At 51.2% G+C, this 16,495-nt stretch overlaps 1 protein-coding gene across 1 annotated transcript; it reads right to left on the minus strand.

The window, feature by feature from the left end:
• Positions 1-1,968: 1,968 nt before the first annotated feature.
• Positions 1,969-16,148, minus strand: TRIM63 (tripartite motif containing 63). Its single transcript, XM_065421893.1, has 8 exons — positions 15,990-16,148; positions 14,197-14,363; positions 8,659-8,827; positions 7,077-7,172; positions 5,284-5,517; positions 4,782-4,804; positions 2,783-2,907; positions 1,969-2,087 (listed from the first exon to the last, which is right to left on the minus strand). The coding sequence occupies exons 1-8, from the start codon at positions 16,146-16,148 to the stop codon at positions 1,969-1,971; spliced, it is 1,092 nt and encodes a 363-aa protein (XP_065277965.1).
• Between the last annotated feature and the right edge of the window lie 347 nt (positions 16,149-16,495).

The following is a 16,495-nucleotide window of genomic DNA, read 5'->3' on the forward strand; positions in this document are numbered from 1 at the left end:
GCACCCATGTATAAAAGTGAGCTTCTGTGTGCTTCGGTCAAGTTTTCATCCTGAGTTAGCAATACTGTCGTACGGCCAGGTGGTGCCTGACCTTTTTTTCTTCAGCTGGGACCCCAGCCCACCCCTCCCGTAGCTCCCACGAAGTCAGAGCGTTTGCCCCCACCCCATTGCCCCCAATCACTCATCCACTCTGCACTTGGGGAGTTTCTTCTGGCTTGGGAATTGCTTCTGCTCTGTTATTGAGGTGCTGAAAGAGAGGTGGGAGAAGAAGAATTTCAGTGACGCTGATGAGAGAAGGAGATTGGGGAATGTGGACCGAGGGGAAATTCCTTCCTGTGCATGGAGGCAGCACAAGGCCCATGCCCCACTTAAGCCTTTTGGGGCTTCCACCACTTCCCTTGGGGAGGGTCTTCCATTGTGCAATAGATCTCGCTGTCAGGAAATGCCTTCAGCTGCATCCCATTGCTCCTAGTGATAACCCCTAACTATGTTCTCCTTTTGCTCCTGGATACCTGGCCAATATTTGTGGACAGCACCATGTGCATCCTGAAGGTGAGCCATGGTAACTAGGAAAGCCAAGTATGCTGGCTCCAAAATACCACTCCAGTCCTGACCCTCAGAGAGAGAACGTGCACGCATGTGCTTTAGAGTCATGTTGTTTGCTCTTCACCTTAGTGTCCTGTTTACCTTGGGCCTTTGCAGCTTCTTGGTGGGAGGGGAAATGGGGCATACGTTAATTACACAAGGAAAGCAGGAGAGGGTCATCAGTCTGAGTGGGGGTGGAGGAGCTTTCTCCCATGCAGAGCTAGGATGTATCAGTTTGAGCCAGCAAGATCTTAAATCTCTCAATGAAACATACACTACAAAGTCCTTCTTAAGAGAGGCAGGCGAGCAGACAAAGAGGCCACAGGTATTTTAATTATGTTTATGAGGTTTTGGATAATAATCACACACGCCAGGCAGCTAACCTAACTCAGAAGGGTTGTTACTATAGCCTGGGTTCCTGTACTGCTCAACCCTCATCACTAGGGATCATAGAACCATAGAACTGGAAGGGACCTCGAGAGGTCGTCTAGTCCAGTCCCCTGCACTTGTGGCAGGACTAATGATCTAGACCATCCCTGACAGGTGTTTGTCCAACCTGCTCTTCAAAATCCCCCATGATGGAGATTCCACCACCTCCCTAGGCAATTTGTTCCAGTGCTTCACCACCCTGACAGTTAGGAAGTTTTTCCTAATGTTCAACCTAAACCTCCCTTGCTGCAATTTAAGCCCATTGCTTCTTGTCCTATCCTCAGAGGTTAAGAAAAATAATTTTTCTTCCTCCTTGTGACAACCTTCTACATACTTGAAAACTGTTATCATGTTATCTCAGTCTTCTCTTTTCCAGACTAAACAAACCCAATTTTTTCAATCTTCCCTCAGAGGTCATGTTTTCTAGACCTTTAATCATTTTTGTTGCTCTTCTCTGGACTCTCTCCAATTTGTCCACATCTTTCCTGAAATGTGGCGCCCAGAACTGGACACAATACTCCAGTTGAGGCCTAATCAGAGCGGAAGCATTACTTCTCGTGTCTTGCTTACAACACTTCTGCTAATACATCCTAGCTTTCCGTGATAAAAAAATTCTCCGATAAAAAAAAGCATAAAAAATCTACATTTTTTAATGATTAAAATGAAACTCTGAACTTTAGTTTCCCTAGCCACAGTACAGAGGAACCCCATTTATCCGATCTAATTGGGACTGGGCCAAATTGGATAATCAAAAATTGAGATAATCCAGAGACCTTCAGCCCCGGGTGGTGGGGCTCAGGCTGTCAGCCGCAGATCGGTTAATACGGAGAGCCAGATAATGGCGGCTCAGATAAACGGGGTTCTACTGTATGTTTTTATTTTTTCACAAAATGTAAAAATGAAAGATTCTCTGTAAAAACGCAAATTCCGCGTTTCTTCGTGGCAAATGGATTTCTAGGATCCCTGCGCATCACAAACCCGCTGCGTTTTTTCCTTACCATCCACTTTCCTTTCTTGAGACGACTCCTCTTCTGTTTCTTCTTCTTCCTCATTTAGCTCTTCCTCTTCCTCATCTCCAAGCAAAAGTAACATGATTTAGAAAGCTGGAGCCCCACCCCCAGAACTGTATTTTCAACACAGGGGGCCACTTATAAAAGGCAACATCCAATCACAGCAAACTATTGTCTGTGCACTTAGGAACTAGGAGAGAAAGGTGTAAGTCTCGGGCTGAGTATGCACGCCAGGGAGTCAGCAGAACGCCAGGGTACTATTCCCAGCTTTACCAGTAACTTATTGGCTAGCCTTGGGTGCATCACTTTGCCGCTCTATGTCTCAGTTTCCCTATCTGGTAAATGGGTATGGTGCCAAGACCGAGCATTCCCAGTTGCTATAAACCATGGGCCCATTGACTTTGGTAATATATTGACTTCAATAGGTGTTGTTGGATCAAGTCCCAAACGAATAACAGACCCCAAATCTCGCCAGCTAACTAACTGGAATGAGTTGAAAGTGTTAGTGCTGTAACTGAGAGCAGTCTCCTCTATCAAAGAGGAGAAGTGATGTCTAGTGGGTAAAGCACAGCGCTGGGAGACAAGAAATCTGGTTTCTTATCCCTGACCCTGACTTGCTGTGTGGCCTGGGGCAAGCCACTTCCTTGCTCCGTGCCTTGGTTTCCCTGTGGGTTGTGAGGCTTAACTCGCTAGTGCTTGTAAAGTGCTTTCAGATGCTCGAATGGAAGGGGCCAAAGAAGGGCACAATGTTCTTATACCTGTTCCAAAGTCGATGGCTCTCAAGACTTCTGCTATGTGCTCCAGGTCTAGGGTGAAGTAATCCATATTTTCAAAGCCTTGCTCGATCTTCCCCAGACGGCCGCCCTTTGAGGCTTCCACAATTCTGGGGGCGATAGACATAGGGTTCGTTTCCTTACCCGCTGTTCCTCCAGAGGAGAGAATTCCCTGCTCTCGAGTGACTGCAGGTTCTAGCCGGAAAAGATTATTATCCAGGGAGCAAGACCCAAGGAAGCCCTCTCTGAAATCCTCTGTCTCACGCAAGGTGCTTGAGAGATCTTCCCACCCTCCCTTTGACCTCCGCCACAGGGCATTGCATTAACGCCTTCCGAATCCTGGCAATTCCCAGCTGACTGCTCTAGTCCCCCTCTTTCAGATGATCCCAGGGCAACTCCCAGCAATCTTGGAACCTGCATGCTGAGGGAGGGTAAATGGATTGCAGAGGAGCTGGAAAGGCAGAAAGCTTTGGCCTCTGGACGCAGGGGTAGTTCAACAGGATACACACCCTGTCTCCAGGTCACACTTTATCCCTTTCTGGGCTTTTGGCTTTATTGGTAACTCAACTAACAGCATCAAGCCCAAGCCCTCGCTTTCTCCTGAAGCTTAGCTGGTCCTACGTTTCCCTCCAGCACCTCTCTATCCAGACTCTGCCTTCCCTAGGGCTTGTCTTCACTTGCACCTGTTTCACTTAAGGTGTGACTTTAAACCAACCTGGGGTAAACTGGTGCAGCCGCCTGTGTGGACACCCTGATTCTGGATTAAACTCGGTGTATTTGGGTGGAGCGAAATCAATTAGGAATCAGTTTAAGCTAAAGTGAAATTAGCGTCCCCACAGCCTTTCGCACCAGCTTAACTAGCTCAGCTTAAACAAGCAATTTAAGTGAAACCAGCGCAACTTTCTCATACGGCTGAGCCTTCCCGGAGATGTTCTTTTATCTCCAAGTGGGAGCTCGCGTGATCCACCCACTGGTGTGACTCTGGAGTAACTGTACTGCCCCCTCTTGTGGACTTCACGCGCCTGAGTCAAACAGGCTCACCAGCGCAGCTCTATAGCTAGGGCCCTACCAAATTCACAGTCCAGTTTGGTCAATTTCACGGTCATAGGATTTTACAAATCATAAATTTCATGATTTCAGCTATTTAAATCTGAAATTTCACGGCGTTGTGATTGTAAGAGTCCTGACCCAGAAAGGAGTTGTGGTGTGTGTGTGTGGGGGGGGCAAGGTTATTGTAGTAAAGTCACAGTACTGCTATCTTTACTTCTGCGCTGTTGTTGGCGGCAGTGCTGCCTTCAGAGCCGGGCAGCTGGAGAGCGGCGGCTGCTGGCCGGGATCCCAGCTCTGAAGGCAGCGCCGGCACCAGCAGCAGCAGCGCAGAAGTAATAGCATGGTGTGGTATTGTCACTCTTACTGCTGCGTTGCTGCCTTCAGAGTTGGGCCCTCAGTCAGCAGCCGCCGCTCTCCGGCCGCCCAGCTCTGAAGGCGGGAAATACCGCAACCCCCCTAAAATAACCTTGTGACCCCCCTGCAACTCCCCTTTGGGTCAGGATCCCCAGTTTGAGAAATGCTGGTCTCCCCTGTGAAATCTGTATAGTATAGGGTAAAAGTGCACAAAAGACCAGATTTCACGAGGGGAGACCAGATTTCAGGGACCGTGACGCGTTTTTCATGGTGGTGAATTTAGTAGAGCCCTATCAATAGCCTGAGAACCTGCCATTCTATTCCAGTCTCTTGCTGGTCAGAGGGGATCATAACAGAGAAACTTTACAGCAGCTCAGAATTTGCTTTCTCCTGGATTCTTTTTAAAGGACCCGGGTATTTAAACATGAAACTGGAACCGGGCTGCTCTTGGGAAGGGGTACGGGGGCTAACCCCTGTTATTTTCTGGGAACAATCCTCGGGTGGATTTTAACGTTGATGTAGAGTCTCAGACCGTGGCACTGAAGCAGCAATTTAAAAATGCAACCCCGGGCGGACTTACGTTTTAATGAGCTGCTTGGCATTCTGTGAAGAGAGCAAAGGAGGGGGAAAGAACGAGGTGAGAAGCAAGTTACCAAGAAGGTGATAAAAGCAACGCGTATGAAGCTGGCACCAGGTGCCGTGTCGCCAGCGCTAAGCAGGGTTTGTCAGACCAAGTGGGGGCGGGGCTGTGATTTGGGGGCTTTGACTAGCAAGCTGCTGCCCCCTCGGCCAGAGTTAGATCACCCTTTCCAGCCGCTCTTGGGAACGCTAGCTTATTCCCTCTCGCTGGGTTGAAAGCCCGAAGTTCTCCCAAGAAACCCAGTCCACCCAGGGACACGCAGAGGCCGGATCCTAGGTGAGGATAAAGGGATGCCACGGAGGGTCAAGGTTGGTGGGGGGCAGAGCTGATTTGGGAGGAGACTGGGAGGCTGAATCTGACTTGTGGGGTTCAGGAGGGTGGAGCAAACCACGCTGCTAGATCCAGGCTCCATCCCTCCCTTGGCCCAAGAGGAGCCACTTACTGTGAGGAAAGTGGCCCCTCCTGTCTCCTCCAGGGACTGAAACGCTGTCTCCATCAGCTTGGTGGACTCCTCCAGCTGCTCTTTGTACTGCTGGATCAGAGCCTGCACCAAGCTGGTCTTTTCTTCCTGCTCCTTTGTGACCTTCTGCAGCAGCTCGCTCTTCTTCTCCTCCAGGACTGCAATGAGGGCGTTAATCTTCTCGCACAGCTCCTGCTTCACCAGCCGGCCGTTGTCCTGCCAACGGACGAAGGGCATGAGCATCTCGAAGCAGAGGGGACACAGGTATGCTCCCAGATCTCCCCCAGAGGCAGCACAGCCGCACTGAACGATCCCAGCCGCAGGCATCCGGGGATTACAAATGCCCAAAGCTCAGATCTCGGGGAACCCCCAGCGGAACTCAGACCTAGCCCTTAGCTCTGGGCACAGCAGTTTCCAGACACTTCCGGCCACCTGGCAATCCCTTAGATTCTCTTGACGATAGTACAGATATAGTGGCACTAGCAACAGGGGAAATGGAAACCAGTAGTGGAGGCCATGTTCCTGGTGGTGAGAGCAGGGCACTTGAAGCCAAGACTCCGGGGTTCTACCCTCAGTTCTGGCACTGACCCAAGACTGTAAGTTCTTTGGGGGAGAGATCATTGGTTTGTTCTGTGATCGCACAGCGCCTAGCGCCATGTGGTCCTGGCACTCCTTGGTGCTACCATAACACAAGAAATAACAACTGACTAATCCTGGGCAAGTCACTTTAACTGGGCCGTGACTCAGTTTCCCTGTCTGAAAAACGAGGCTAATAATGCCCCTTTCACAGGGAGATGGGCGGCTCGGTTAACAAAGGTTTGTAAATGGGGCTTTGCAAACATCATGTGGAAGACAGAATGCAAAATATTCCTGTTAACGTCAGCAGATACCCTCCCCCTGGGGCCTGGTAGTATTACTTTAACCAGTTCCAAACATCAGGTAATGACCAGTGTGACCGTCCCCTATTTTACCAACCGGACCCTTTAGAATAATGCTTTCCACATCCATCGTGCTGAGAATCTCAGAGAATCGTTCAATTAAACTGCAGTTTTGTTAACTCAAATTTTGCAAAACACTGTATGACCTAAGGGCCGGTGCCAGGGGCAGGGGGTGCCCGCAGCCAGCGTGGAGCGATGATATGCATGATTGGATGGGGTGACATGCGTCTCACAGCTGTGTGAAGACCACAAAACACGGAGGAGGACTGATGGCCAGTGGCTCACGTGTGTTGTTTACTGTTCATTGCGGCGTCATGGTTTGCACCATGGGAGAATGTACGTGCCTCTGACCTCCCCATCCTAAGAGCAAGGTGCTGGCCATTCTCCTTGTCTTACAACAATTCGGAGTGTCCACTGAAACCTGGGTAAGAATTGAATCCTGCTGCATTATTATCTTAATGGGGAAACAGACACAGTTGGTTAAGTGACTTGCCCAGTGTCGCCCAATAAGTCTGTGGCAGGGCTGAGAATGAAGCCCAGGAGTATCAACTCTCAGAACTTTGCTCTAATCATTAGATCCTGCACCCCTCCCAGAGCTGGAAAGAGAACCCAGGAGTCCTGCCTCCTAGTTGACAGCTCTAACCACTAGCTCCCCCAGTCCCTTCCTCTTTTGTGTAAAAGCCCTCTCGTTGAATTAAACAGGATTCTCAGTCACGTGGACTAAGAGGGAAGCTGCTCCCGACACCTGCATTAGCCGTTCAAGGACATTGCTGGGGGTTGGATTTCATCTCTGCCACTCAGATTTCGAAGGGCTCAGTCGTTTTTCCCATTCCTCACCTCGGTGGTTTTGCAGGAGTCCTCCAGCTGGCTGATGATCGTCTGGACTCTGTCGTTCCCAGCCACCAGCATGGAGATGCAGTTGGTCAGCTCCATCTGTGAGAGGGGAACAGAAATAGATTTCTGTTTGAAGGCCTGTAGTGCTGTCTTGAGAGGGAGAGGGGGGTTGGTGGGCAGACAGGACGGTGGGCCCCGACACTGAAGGCTAATCCCTTTTCAGGAAGAGGAGAAGTAGGAGAGGGGGGAAAGGCCTTGGCACCGTCTCCAGGATGGGGCAAGAGAGGAGGAACACAGTCTCAACGCTGGGATAAGTGCACAGCAAGAAGAGCGTCAAAACTGTCTCCATGTGGTGGGGGTAGAGCCAGATGGACAGCCTGGGCATCTCTGGTCCTGTTGGGTGGGTGAGGTAATGGCACGAGATGCCCAAGGATCAAGGAACGTTAACAGTGGAGCTGGGAGGGAACCCTGAACGGCAGGAAAGGGTGGTCCATGGAAGTGCATGGGGGGAGAAGGAGGAAGGTTTGGCTCTGGGAGGCAGGCGGCTACCATGGGTATTAAATATATTTTTAATGGAAACTGAGGTTTGGGGGGAGGGATAGCTCAGTGGTTTGAGCATTGGCCTGCAAAACCCAGGGTTGTGAGTTCAATTCTTGAGAGGGCCACTTAGGGATCTGGGGCAAAATCAGTACTTGGTCCTGCTAGTGAAGGCGGGGGGCTGGACTTGATGACCTTTCAGCATCCCTTCCAGTTCTATGAGATAGGTATATCCCCATTTATTATTATATTAATGGCCCATCCTAACCCACCCAAATGGTCTGGATGCCAGTGAAAAATGGACATCTATCTGCTTAAGGCTCCCGGGCTTCTACCCCATTCAACAGGGAGGAGGGTGCCCTGGTGGGAGAGATCTTGCCATCCATGGATCCCATCCAAGATACCCAGGGGAAGACCTCAGCTCTTATGGGTCTGCTCACAGCCAGGGCCGGCTCCAGGCACCAGCCTGGCAAGCAGGTGCTTGGGGCGGCCACTCCAGAGGGGGGCGGCACGTCCAGCTATTCGGCGGCAATTCAGCGGACGGTCCCTCACTCCCGCTCGGAGCGAAGGACCTCCCGCCGAATTGCCGCCGCAGATCGCGATCGCGACCACGGCTTTTTTTTTGTGGCTGCTTGGGGTGGTCAAAACCCTGGAGCCAGCCCTGCTCACAGCTGTAGACACTGCTCCCTCCGGGACTGGTGCTGGCTGCTGGGCCTTGCTCCCCAGCTCTCAAGCGACTCTAAATATAGACAGATGACTGCTTCATGACGGCAGCCCCCTCTGCCTATTAATACCCCAGTGCTCAGCCTTGGAAGCTATTCCTGAAAGGCCCAGCTCAGCACATCACAGGTGCCAAGCAGGAGGAGCCCATCCCCTCAGAGACCTCATCTACATTCCAAGCGATCGGCTGTGAACCCCGGCTAAGGTCAAGGAGCTGCAGCCTCTGGCCCCGCTGTGGAGCGTCCAGTTGAGGCCAGGCCAGGATTTAGTACTGGCCGATGGGCTCCTTTCCCCAGGGAGAGGGAAGCAGCAGTGACCCAGCCGGTACCTTTTGCCCCTGGAAGACGTTCTGAAGTGGTGCAACTTCGCAGTCTTTGTGAGCTCCGAAGACTTTGCACATGGAGCAAGTGGGCACCTCGCAGGTCAAGCAGTAGATGTTGATCTTCTCGTCTTCGTGCTCCTTGCACATGGGGTGATTTCCTTTCTTCAGGGGCCTGCTGAAGACAGCAAGAAACGGGACCGGGTTTAACAGCTTTGAGCGGCGTTTAATCACATTTGAGCTGTGGCAGATCCAGATTGAAACACCCACCGGATGATGATAGGAAGCAGAGACCGGGCTGTGGTCTATACAGCTGAAGAATAACCAGCACTGGCCTTCTGAGTTGTAGGGCCAGATCCTGATTTAAGTTACACCAGCGCAAACCCAGACTAGCTCCAGGGCAGTCACTGGGTTCAATGGAGTTAATCTGGATTTACAGCGGTGTAATGGAGACCAGAACCTGGACTTCGCTTTGTACAGTGGAGTTTGGATCAACTCCCAACCCGTCTCTAATGTTACCCGTGCCAGTGATGTAATGTTTAGAGCCAGCGCCGGTATGTGCCAGGATCTCTGATCAGCTCTCTCTGGCCAGGCAGAGCTCTGTATTTAATCACAGCAAGCGAACCCTCCAGGGCTGTCACTCCACAGCACGAAGAGCATTTCCGGTCCAGGCGTCCCGGGAGAGATTTTACTGCTTGGGGTCAATCCCCAGCTTCTCTGCTTTTCTGTGGAGATCTGTTTAAACAGAGGACTCTCACCGGCTGCCACTTTCCAGCCAGCATCACTCCGTCACCCCACCACACACCAGTGTGGCCACTGGGACCACAGACAGGCCTGTTGAGGGAAATTTGGGGCCCCACCCCCTTCCATGTTACATTCTTTACCCAGACATTACAGACAGCTTTGGGGGCCCTCTAAGTTTGGGGACCTAGTTCAATTGCCTCCCCCTTCCCCTTCCCATCAGCTGTGACCACTGAAACCCCATCAGGGTTACTGAGCCACTAATGGCTAGATCCAGGATTCAAGGATGATGTGGGATACCCTAATTATAGACACATGATGCAAAGGCTCACTCTGTCCTCTTTAAGGCAAAACCTCTGGTGCTGCTGGCTCCTTATTTCCTTCTCCAGAAACCTACAGTCTATTTAAACACAGGTGGCTGGCCAGGAACTTTGACCTACTTTCCCCCCTTTTTAGGCAGGGTGACTGCAGCTGAGAGATCTTCAAAAGGGAAGTTAAATAAAGCCGCTCAGACCAACTTTCAGCGTGGGGATCCCAGAGCGGTCAAAAATCACCAGGCAGACAGGCTGCCAAAAGTCCCGGGATTGGCTTAAAATCATTAGACTAGTGCGGGGGGTCTCAAACTTCACAGCACTGCGACCCCCTTCTGACAACAAAAATGACTGCACGACCCCAGGAGGGGGGACTGAAGTCTGAGCCCACCCAAGCCCTGCTGCCCCAGGCTGGGGGGCCAAAGCCCGAGCCCCACCGTCCTGGGCGGGGGGCCTGTAGCCTGAGCCCCACCACCCAGGCCTGAAGCCCTCGAGCTTCGGCCCCAGGCAGTGGGACTCAGGCTTTGACCCTGGGTGGTGGAGTTCGGGCTTCAGCTTCAGCCCCAGGTGCCAGCAAGTCTAACGCCAGCCCTGGCGACCCCATTAAAATGGGGCCACAACCCACTTTGGGGTCCCAACCCACAGTTTGAGAACCCCTGGACTAGTGCTTTTGTTGGCTGCCTGGGTTTTGAGCATTTAGGGGGTCGCATTTTCAAACTTTTCTCTGCAATCAGGAAGGCTAGAAACTTGCTTTTTAAAACTAAATGAAAGCTGAAAGTCTCCTATAATCTCCTGGCTCCAGAAAAATACCAGCTAATGCGAGACTTGTGATACAATCATGAGATGTAGCAACCCTGCAACTTGGACAAGTCGCTTTCCATCTCTGGTGCCTGTTTCCCCTGCCTCCATTTGTAGCTCCCGGCCGGCCCAGTGGGAACTGCAATGGATCAGCATTCATGTCGCACTCCCTGTCAGTACCCAGCCCGGGGCGGGGGAAGCGAATGATCCAACCAGGGGACCAAATTTGGTGATGAATCCTGGTCACGTGCCACCTGAGGCATGTTGCGCATATGCTAAGAAGTGCGATGATAATAATAAGCATGGGGGGGGGGATATGGTAGAGGTCTATACACTCATGTCTGTTGTGGAAAAACTGAATAGAGAAGTGCCATTTGCCCTTTTCCGCAATACAAAAACCAGGAGTCACCTGATGAAATTGATAGGCAGCAGGTTTCATACAAACAAGAGGAAGTAGTTTTTCCATGCCATGCACGGTTAACCTGTGGAACTCATTGCTAGGGGATGTTATGATGGCCTAGAGTATAACTGGGTTAAAAAAAAAAAGGACTGGATAAGTTCATGGAGGATAGTGCCATCAGTGGCTGTTAGCCAAGATGATCAGGGATGCAACCCCCTACTTGAGTGACCCTAAACCTCTGATAACCAGAAGCCAGGGGTGGAAGATGGGTGGATCACTCCAAAATTGCCCTGTTATAAAATAAATATATGGAGATATACCTATCTCACAGAACTGGAAGGGACCTTGAAAGGTCATTGAGTCCAGCCCCCTGCCTTCACTAGCAGGACCAAGTACTGATTTTGCCCCAGATTCCTAAGTGGCCCCCTCAAGGATTGAACTCACAACCCTGGGTTTAGCAGGCCAGTGCTCAAACCACTGAGCTATCCCTCCCCTTGCCTCCCTTGGTCTCCCTGAAGCTGTGGTACTGGCCACTTTCAGGGACAGGACCCTGGGCTAGAGGGTCTGACCCAGTATAGCAGTTCTTGCGTTTTTAAGTGACAACAAACAACAGAGTCGATCACTGTGGCATTGTACCTGATGCTGTTCCACCTCATCGCCTAGCCTATTACCATGGCCCTACCTTTTTGCTCATTTGGCCAATTATTCTCTGTGTCACCGTGCTCATATCCAAGCCAATCTCAATTCTTTTCTCAAGTAGGAGCTTGAGGCAAGGGGCCAGATAGATTCTCAGCTGGTGTAGATCGGCCCTGCTCCATTGACTGCAATGGAATGATGCCAATTTGCAGTAGCCGAGGATCTGGCCCAGGATATCACATGCTTCGCTAACTCTGGCTGTGTTACAGCTCCTGCATTTGCTCCCTCCTCTCCGCAACTTGATTTTAAAAGGAGCGGTCAAGCTGATCTGGGCATGATTTGTTCTTTATCCATAGAGTTAGCTCCATGACTTCACTATTGGAACTAGATTTAGCAGATATCCCCCAACCCCTTTTAAAAACACAGGTACCATATTTGCCCCCCATATAGCACCTGTCTCTGTCTCCATGACTTCCAAATAATATTGCCAGTGATTCAGTAAATTCATCTGTTAATTCCTTTAAGGCCTTGGAATCCATATCTGCACCTGCTGACTTATAAATACTCTCTTTTTCCTAGTCCCCTGCCTGCATGTGTTATCAGCACTTACATACCAAGTCATCACTTCCTGGTCATTCATGCCTTCTCTTGCTGTATATTTCTGGTTTAGATCAAGTTTTAAAAATGAAGAGTAGGTCCCTGGAATCACTGCTGATTTCACACCCTTCCTCGTTTATGAATGGATCTATTTTCTCTCTCCTGTAAATCCTGATCATATTCCCTTTAAGCAGCTATAAACCTGCTGTCCTTATTTTTTCTCCTACAAACTGCCAGTGACTTTACATTCCTGGTTGGTCTCCTCCCCACTTCTCCAACTAGCACAGAACATTTCCTTCCCTTCAGACCACTGAGCAATCCCTGCTGAAGCCCCGGTGGCAATTTCTGATTCTTTGTATTATTCCTTTTCAGGGGAAGGCTGCATGTGGTCTGGGGTGCACAATGGAACCTGATCTCTGACTGGTCCCTCTAGGTGCTAAAGTAACACAAATAATAAGGAATCATAGAAGTCTAGCTTTCTTCTACAATCCCAGGGCTTGATTGTCTTCTGCTGCAGCGTAAGGCTGGTGAGATTTCAATGTAGCTAATATTTGGTGTTTTTCTTAAAGCTTCGGCTGCTGGAATCATGAGAATCTTGGCCTTTATAACACTCCCCTGCCCCGCCACTAGGTTTCTAGGGCTTGTGATTGTGGAGAAGAGCTGAGTGCATTCCAACAGCTTGAACCCAGCAGGCAAATAACAAAGACCAACCATCTATTTCAGGGATTCTCAAACTGGGGGTCGGGACCCTCAGGGGGTCGCGAGGTTATTACATGGGGGGTCGCGAGCTATCAGCCTCCACTCCAAACCCTGCTTTGCATCCAGCATTTATAATGGTGTTAAATATATTAAAAAGTGTTTTTAATTTATAAGGGGGGGGGTTTGCACTCAGAGGATTGCTATGTGAAAAGGGGTCACCGGCATAGGCGCCGACTCCATGGATGCTCCGGGGCTGGAGCACCCACGGGGAAAAATTGGTGGGTGCTCTGCACCCACTGGCAGCTCCCCGCCCTGCCGCCCCCCCCTCGCCCCAGCCCACCTCTGCCTCCTCCCCTGAGCGCACCGCCATGTCCTGCTTCTCCCCCCTCCCTCCCAGCGCTTGCACCATGAAATAGCTGTTTCCCAAGCCTGGGAGGGAGGGGGGAGAGGAGAGGGAACGTGGCATGCTTGGGGCAGGAGGCGGGGCCGGGGCGGGGATTTGGGGAGGGGTCCAATAGGGGCAGGGAGGGGCGGAGTTAGGGTGGGGACTTTGGGGCAGGGGTGGAGTCGGGGCGAGGGCGCGAGCATCCACCGGCGCAGAAAAAAGTTGGCACCTGTGGTCACCAGTACAAAAGTTTGAGAACCACTAATCTATTTCCTCCCCCACCCCCCAAATCATGAATGTTTCAAGGCTTGACACATGATTTTTGACTGGGGTTGGCAATACGGAGTTACGCCTGATAACACTGCGGTGAGAGCAGAATTAGGCCCAGGAATTGTCCTGCTTCTTCCAAATCCACCCTGCTCATTGGTTTTCTGAAATCCCCAGAATTTGTTCTCTTGAAATCCAGCCGTGTTGCACTGCCATTCTCTCTGACTCCACTCCTTTGCAGGGGGAGATCCCAGGAACTCAGTAGGACCAAGCTTTGTTATTGCCACAAGTTCTCACTCAGCTGGTTCATTTGCTTAAGCAAACTGACTGGCTGCTAGAGAAAGGAGAGTTTCTTGCACAGGGTGGGTCAATAGTGAAGCTTGGGATCCATGGATCAAATATTGATGGTGTCAAACGACTCTCCGGGCAACCTGTGACATTTGATTTGCTGTGGTTTGGATGAACATGGACTGGGGGAAATGATCGGGATTAGTGCAGGCTGGATGTGTGGGATCTGTTTCAATGTGGCCATGAGGGCGCTCTGCCTGGGAGAGCTGGATGAGTGCCAGGAAGAACATGAATTGAAAATCCTTCATCCCTGGGAAGTTTTCCCCGTTAGCTCTTACCGGAGAGAACCTGTGAAAGATCATCCCACCCCAGCTACTGAGAAACACCAGGGCTGGACAATGCAGCAAGACGGGGGCCTGGCTAACCTGGAGTACTCCTGCTTGTAGATGTCAATGATGTTCTCCACCAGGAGGTTCCGCTGCAGCCCGTAGACTCCGTGCCGGTCCAGGATCACTTCGTGACGGCAGGAGGGGCAACGAAAGCGCCCCCCGGAGAGGGTGGTCCCCCGGCTCTGCCAGTATGGGTTAGCAGCCTGGGAGTATCACCAGCACAAGGTCAAAGGTCAATGTCTCCCCAGACACACAGACACGCGCAACATCCTTAAAACCCACCATTGCCATGGACTCATTTAAACACCACCCTGTCCCCTCAGCATTTCCCCCGGGACAAAACATGCATCCCTGAAGTGCCCATCACCAGAGGGCATATATCCCATAATGCTTTGCATTCATATGAGCACCTTCCATCAGAGAATCTCTAAACACTTTATGATCAATGAATTAAGGCAGCAAATATCATCTCCATTGTACAGCTGGGGCACCTGGAGCAAAGCCAGATTAACGAGATTTGCCCAAGGTCACCCAGTAAATGCATGGCAGATCTGGGAATAGAGCCCAGGAGTCCTGATTCCTGGACCTCTGCTTTAGACACATCCGTACCCCTGCCCTTTAGAAAAGGCTCTTACGAGCGATGTTAGTATGTTTCCCTATTGCGCAGGGGAATGTTGTGAGGTTTAATTCATTAACGTTTTTAAAATGCTTTGAGATCCTCAGATCAAAATTTGCTCCACGGGGTGTAAAAAGGTTGATTCATGGACCAGATCTCAGGGTCCTAACCCAGTGCCCACTTCTCCACTGCTCTGCATCTTCTGGGGTCGCTTATACCTGCGGGGGGAAAAGCCAGCCAATCAGAATTTCCCTCTTGCACTAGCGGCAGCAGGCTTCATTGACCGTGCACAGGCGTGAACAAGCCCATCAGGTGCGCGGCAGCGGAGCGGTCGACTGTTTTTTTGCGGAGGCAAAATTCCCACTGAGGGGTTTGAACTGAGTGAGACCTCGACATTCTGCCCATTGTCCTTACAAGTAAACAGAGGTCTGCACATGGGGGAAGTGCCCTTTCTGTCCATTTCAAGAACCAACCATTAATTAGAAACCAGCTGGGACAGCCCCCAGCGCCCTGCACAGCTGTCCCCATTCCCAGAGCTCTACAGGGCTTTGGGAAGCCTGCATCCCTCGAGTCCGTTCCAGCAAGCGGGGTCTGATTTCACCCTCCCTGCCTGGTTTTCTCCCACTTTCTCTTTATTGCTGGGAACGTTGGACAGGAACAGCACAGCTCAGCAAGTGAGGGAGTAAGCTGGGGGCCAAGCAGTCAGTTTTATCAGCTGGCTCCTCCCCCGTCTAAGCAGAGAGAGCAGACTCCTGCAGCAGGGGAGAAGGGTCCATTCTGGAACCGTTTGCCAAGCCAGGCTCAGATGCCATGGTCCCGATCCAACTCCCGTGGAAGTCAAGGGGATTTTAGCCCTATGGCACCAACATACATAGTGAGAAGCCTCACCCACCTCTGATGGACAAGCACAGCCTAGAAGAGCACAATCTACTGCACTTAGAGCCAGGATTTCTGGTCTATCCCCACCCAGTGTCGGTATCCGCAGTTTTCGGAACATCCCCAGCCAGGGACCAAGGAAGACTGGCCGTTCCAGCCACTTCCCAGCCACCTCCCTCACTCAGTTCTCCCGCAAGCTCACTCTGGCTTTAGACGTTTGATCCCCAGTGAACGTGCTGTAGGTTTCACACACAACTGTCCAAGAATTCCCACCTGCGGCCAGGCTGCAGGAAGCAGCCCGGCTCGGTGCCACAGGTTCTGTTTGCAGGGCACTGACCTGGAAGATGTCGCTGGCACATTTCCGACATAGGTTGTGCTGACAGGGAAGGATCACCACGGGCTTGGTGAACATTTCCAGGCAGATGGGGCAGATCAGCTGCTTCTCCAGGTTCTCCATGGGGGTTGAGTCTCGGATAATGCTGGACTGGTAATCCATTGTGACGACCTCTCCAAGTTATATCCCACTGCCAGCTCCTCCTGGCTCGTTGGCAGCTCCTCAATAAACTGTCCTGGCTCTCTCCTGGCTTCTTCAACGGGACCACGTTCTGAGCTCAGCTTCTTGCTCCTGCCTTTGTCTCCTAGCACTTGTCTATTTATAATTTATCTCAGGGTCACATGTGCTTGAGAAGAGGTCGAGTTTCCAGCTGAAATGCCTGTCACATGTGAGAATGAGCAATCGCCCCTCCAGAGAGCGAGAGGGCTGTAAACAGGGCCGAGGACAACCTGTTCGGGGCTGGCTGCAGCTACGTTTCCAGGGATTTTGCGGGGTCTTTCCGAACAAAG

This window comes from Emys orbicularis, chromosome 23, assembly GCF_028017835.1.
Source record: "Emys orbicularis isolate rEmyOrb1 chromosome 23, rEmyOrb1.hap1, whole genome shotgun sequence".
NCBI classification, from domain to species: domain Eukaryota; kingdom Metazoa; phylum Chordata; order Testudines; family Emydidae; genus Emys; species Emys orbicularis.

What these genes read in the sequence shown, in the direction of transcription:
- TRIM63 (XM_065421893.1), bottom strand. Translation starts at nt 16,148, where the DNA reads ATGGATTACCAGTCCAGCATTATCCGAGACTCAACCCCCATGGAGAAC. An exon ending in TACAAGCAGGAGTACTCCAG is followed by an intron (nt 8,828 to 14,196) that starts GTTAGCCAGGCC and finishes TGCTGTCTTCAG; the next exon opens with CAGGCCCCTGAAGAAAGGAA. An exon ending in ACTCCTGCAAAACCACCGAG is followed by an intron (nt 5,518 to 7,076) that starts GTGAGGAATGGG and finishes GTCCGTTGGCAG; the next exon opens with GACAACGGCCGGCTGGTGAA.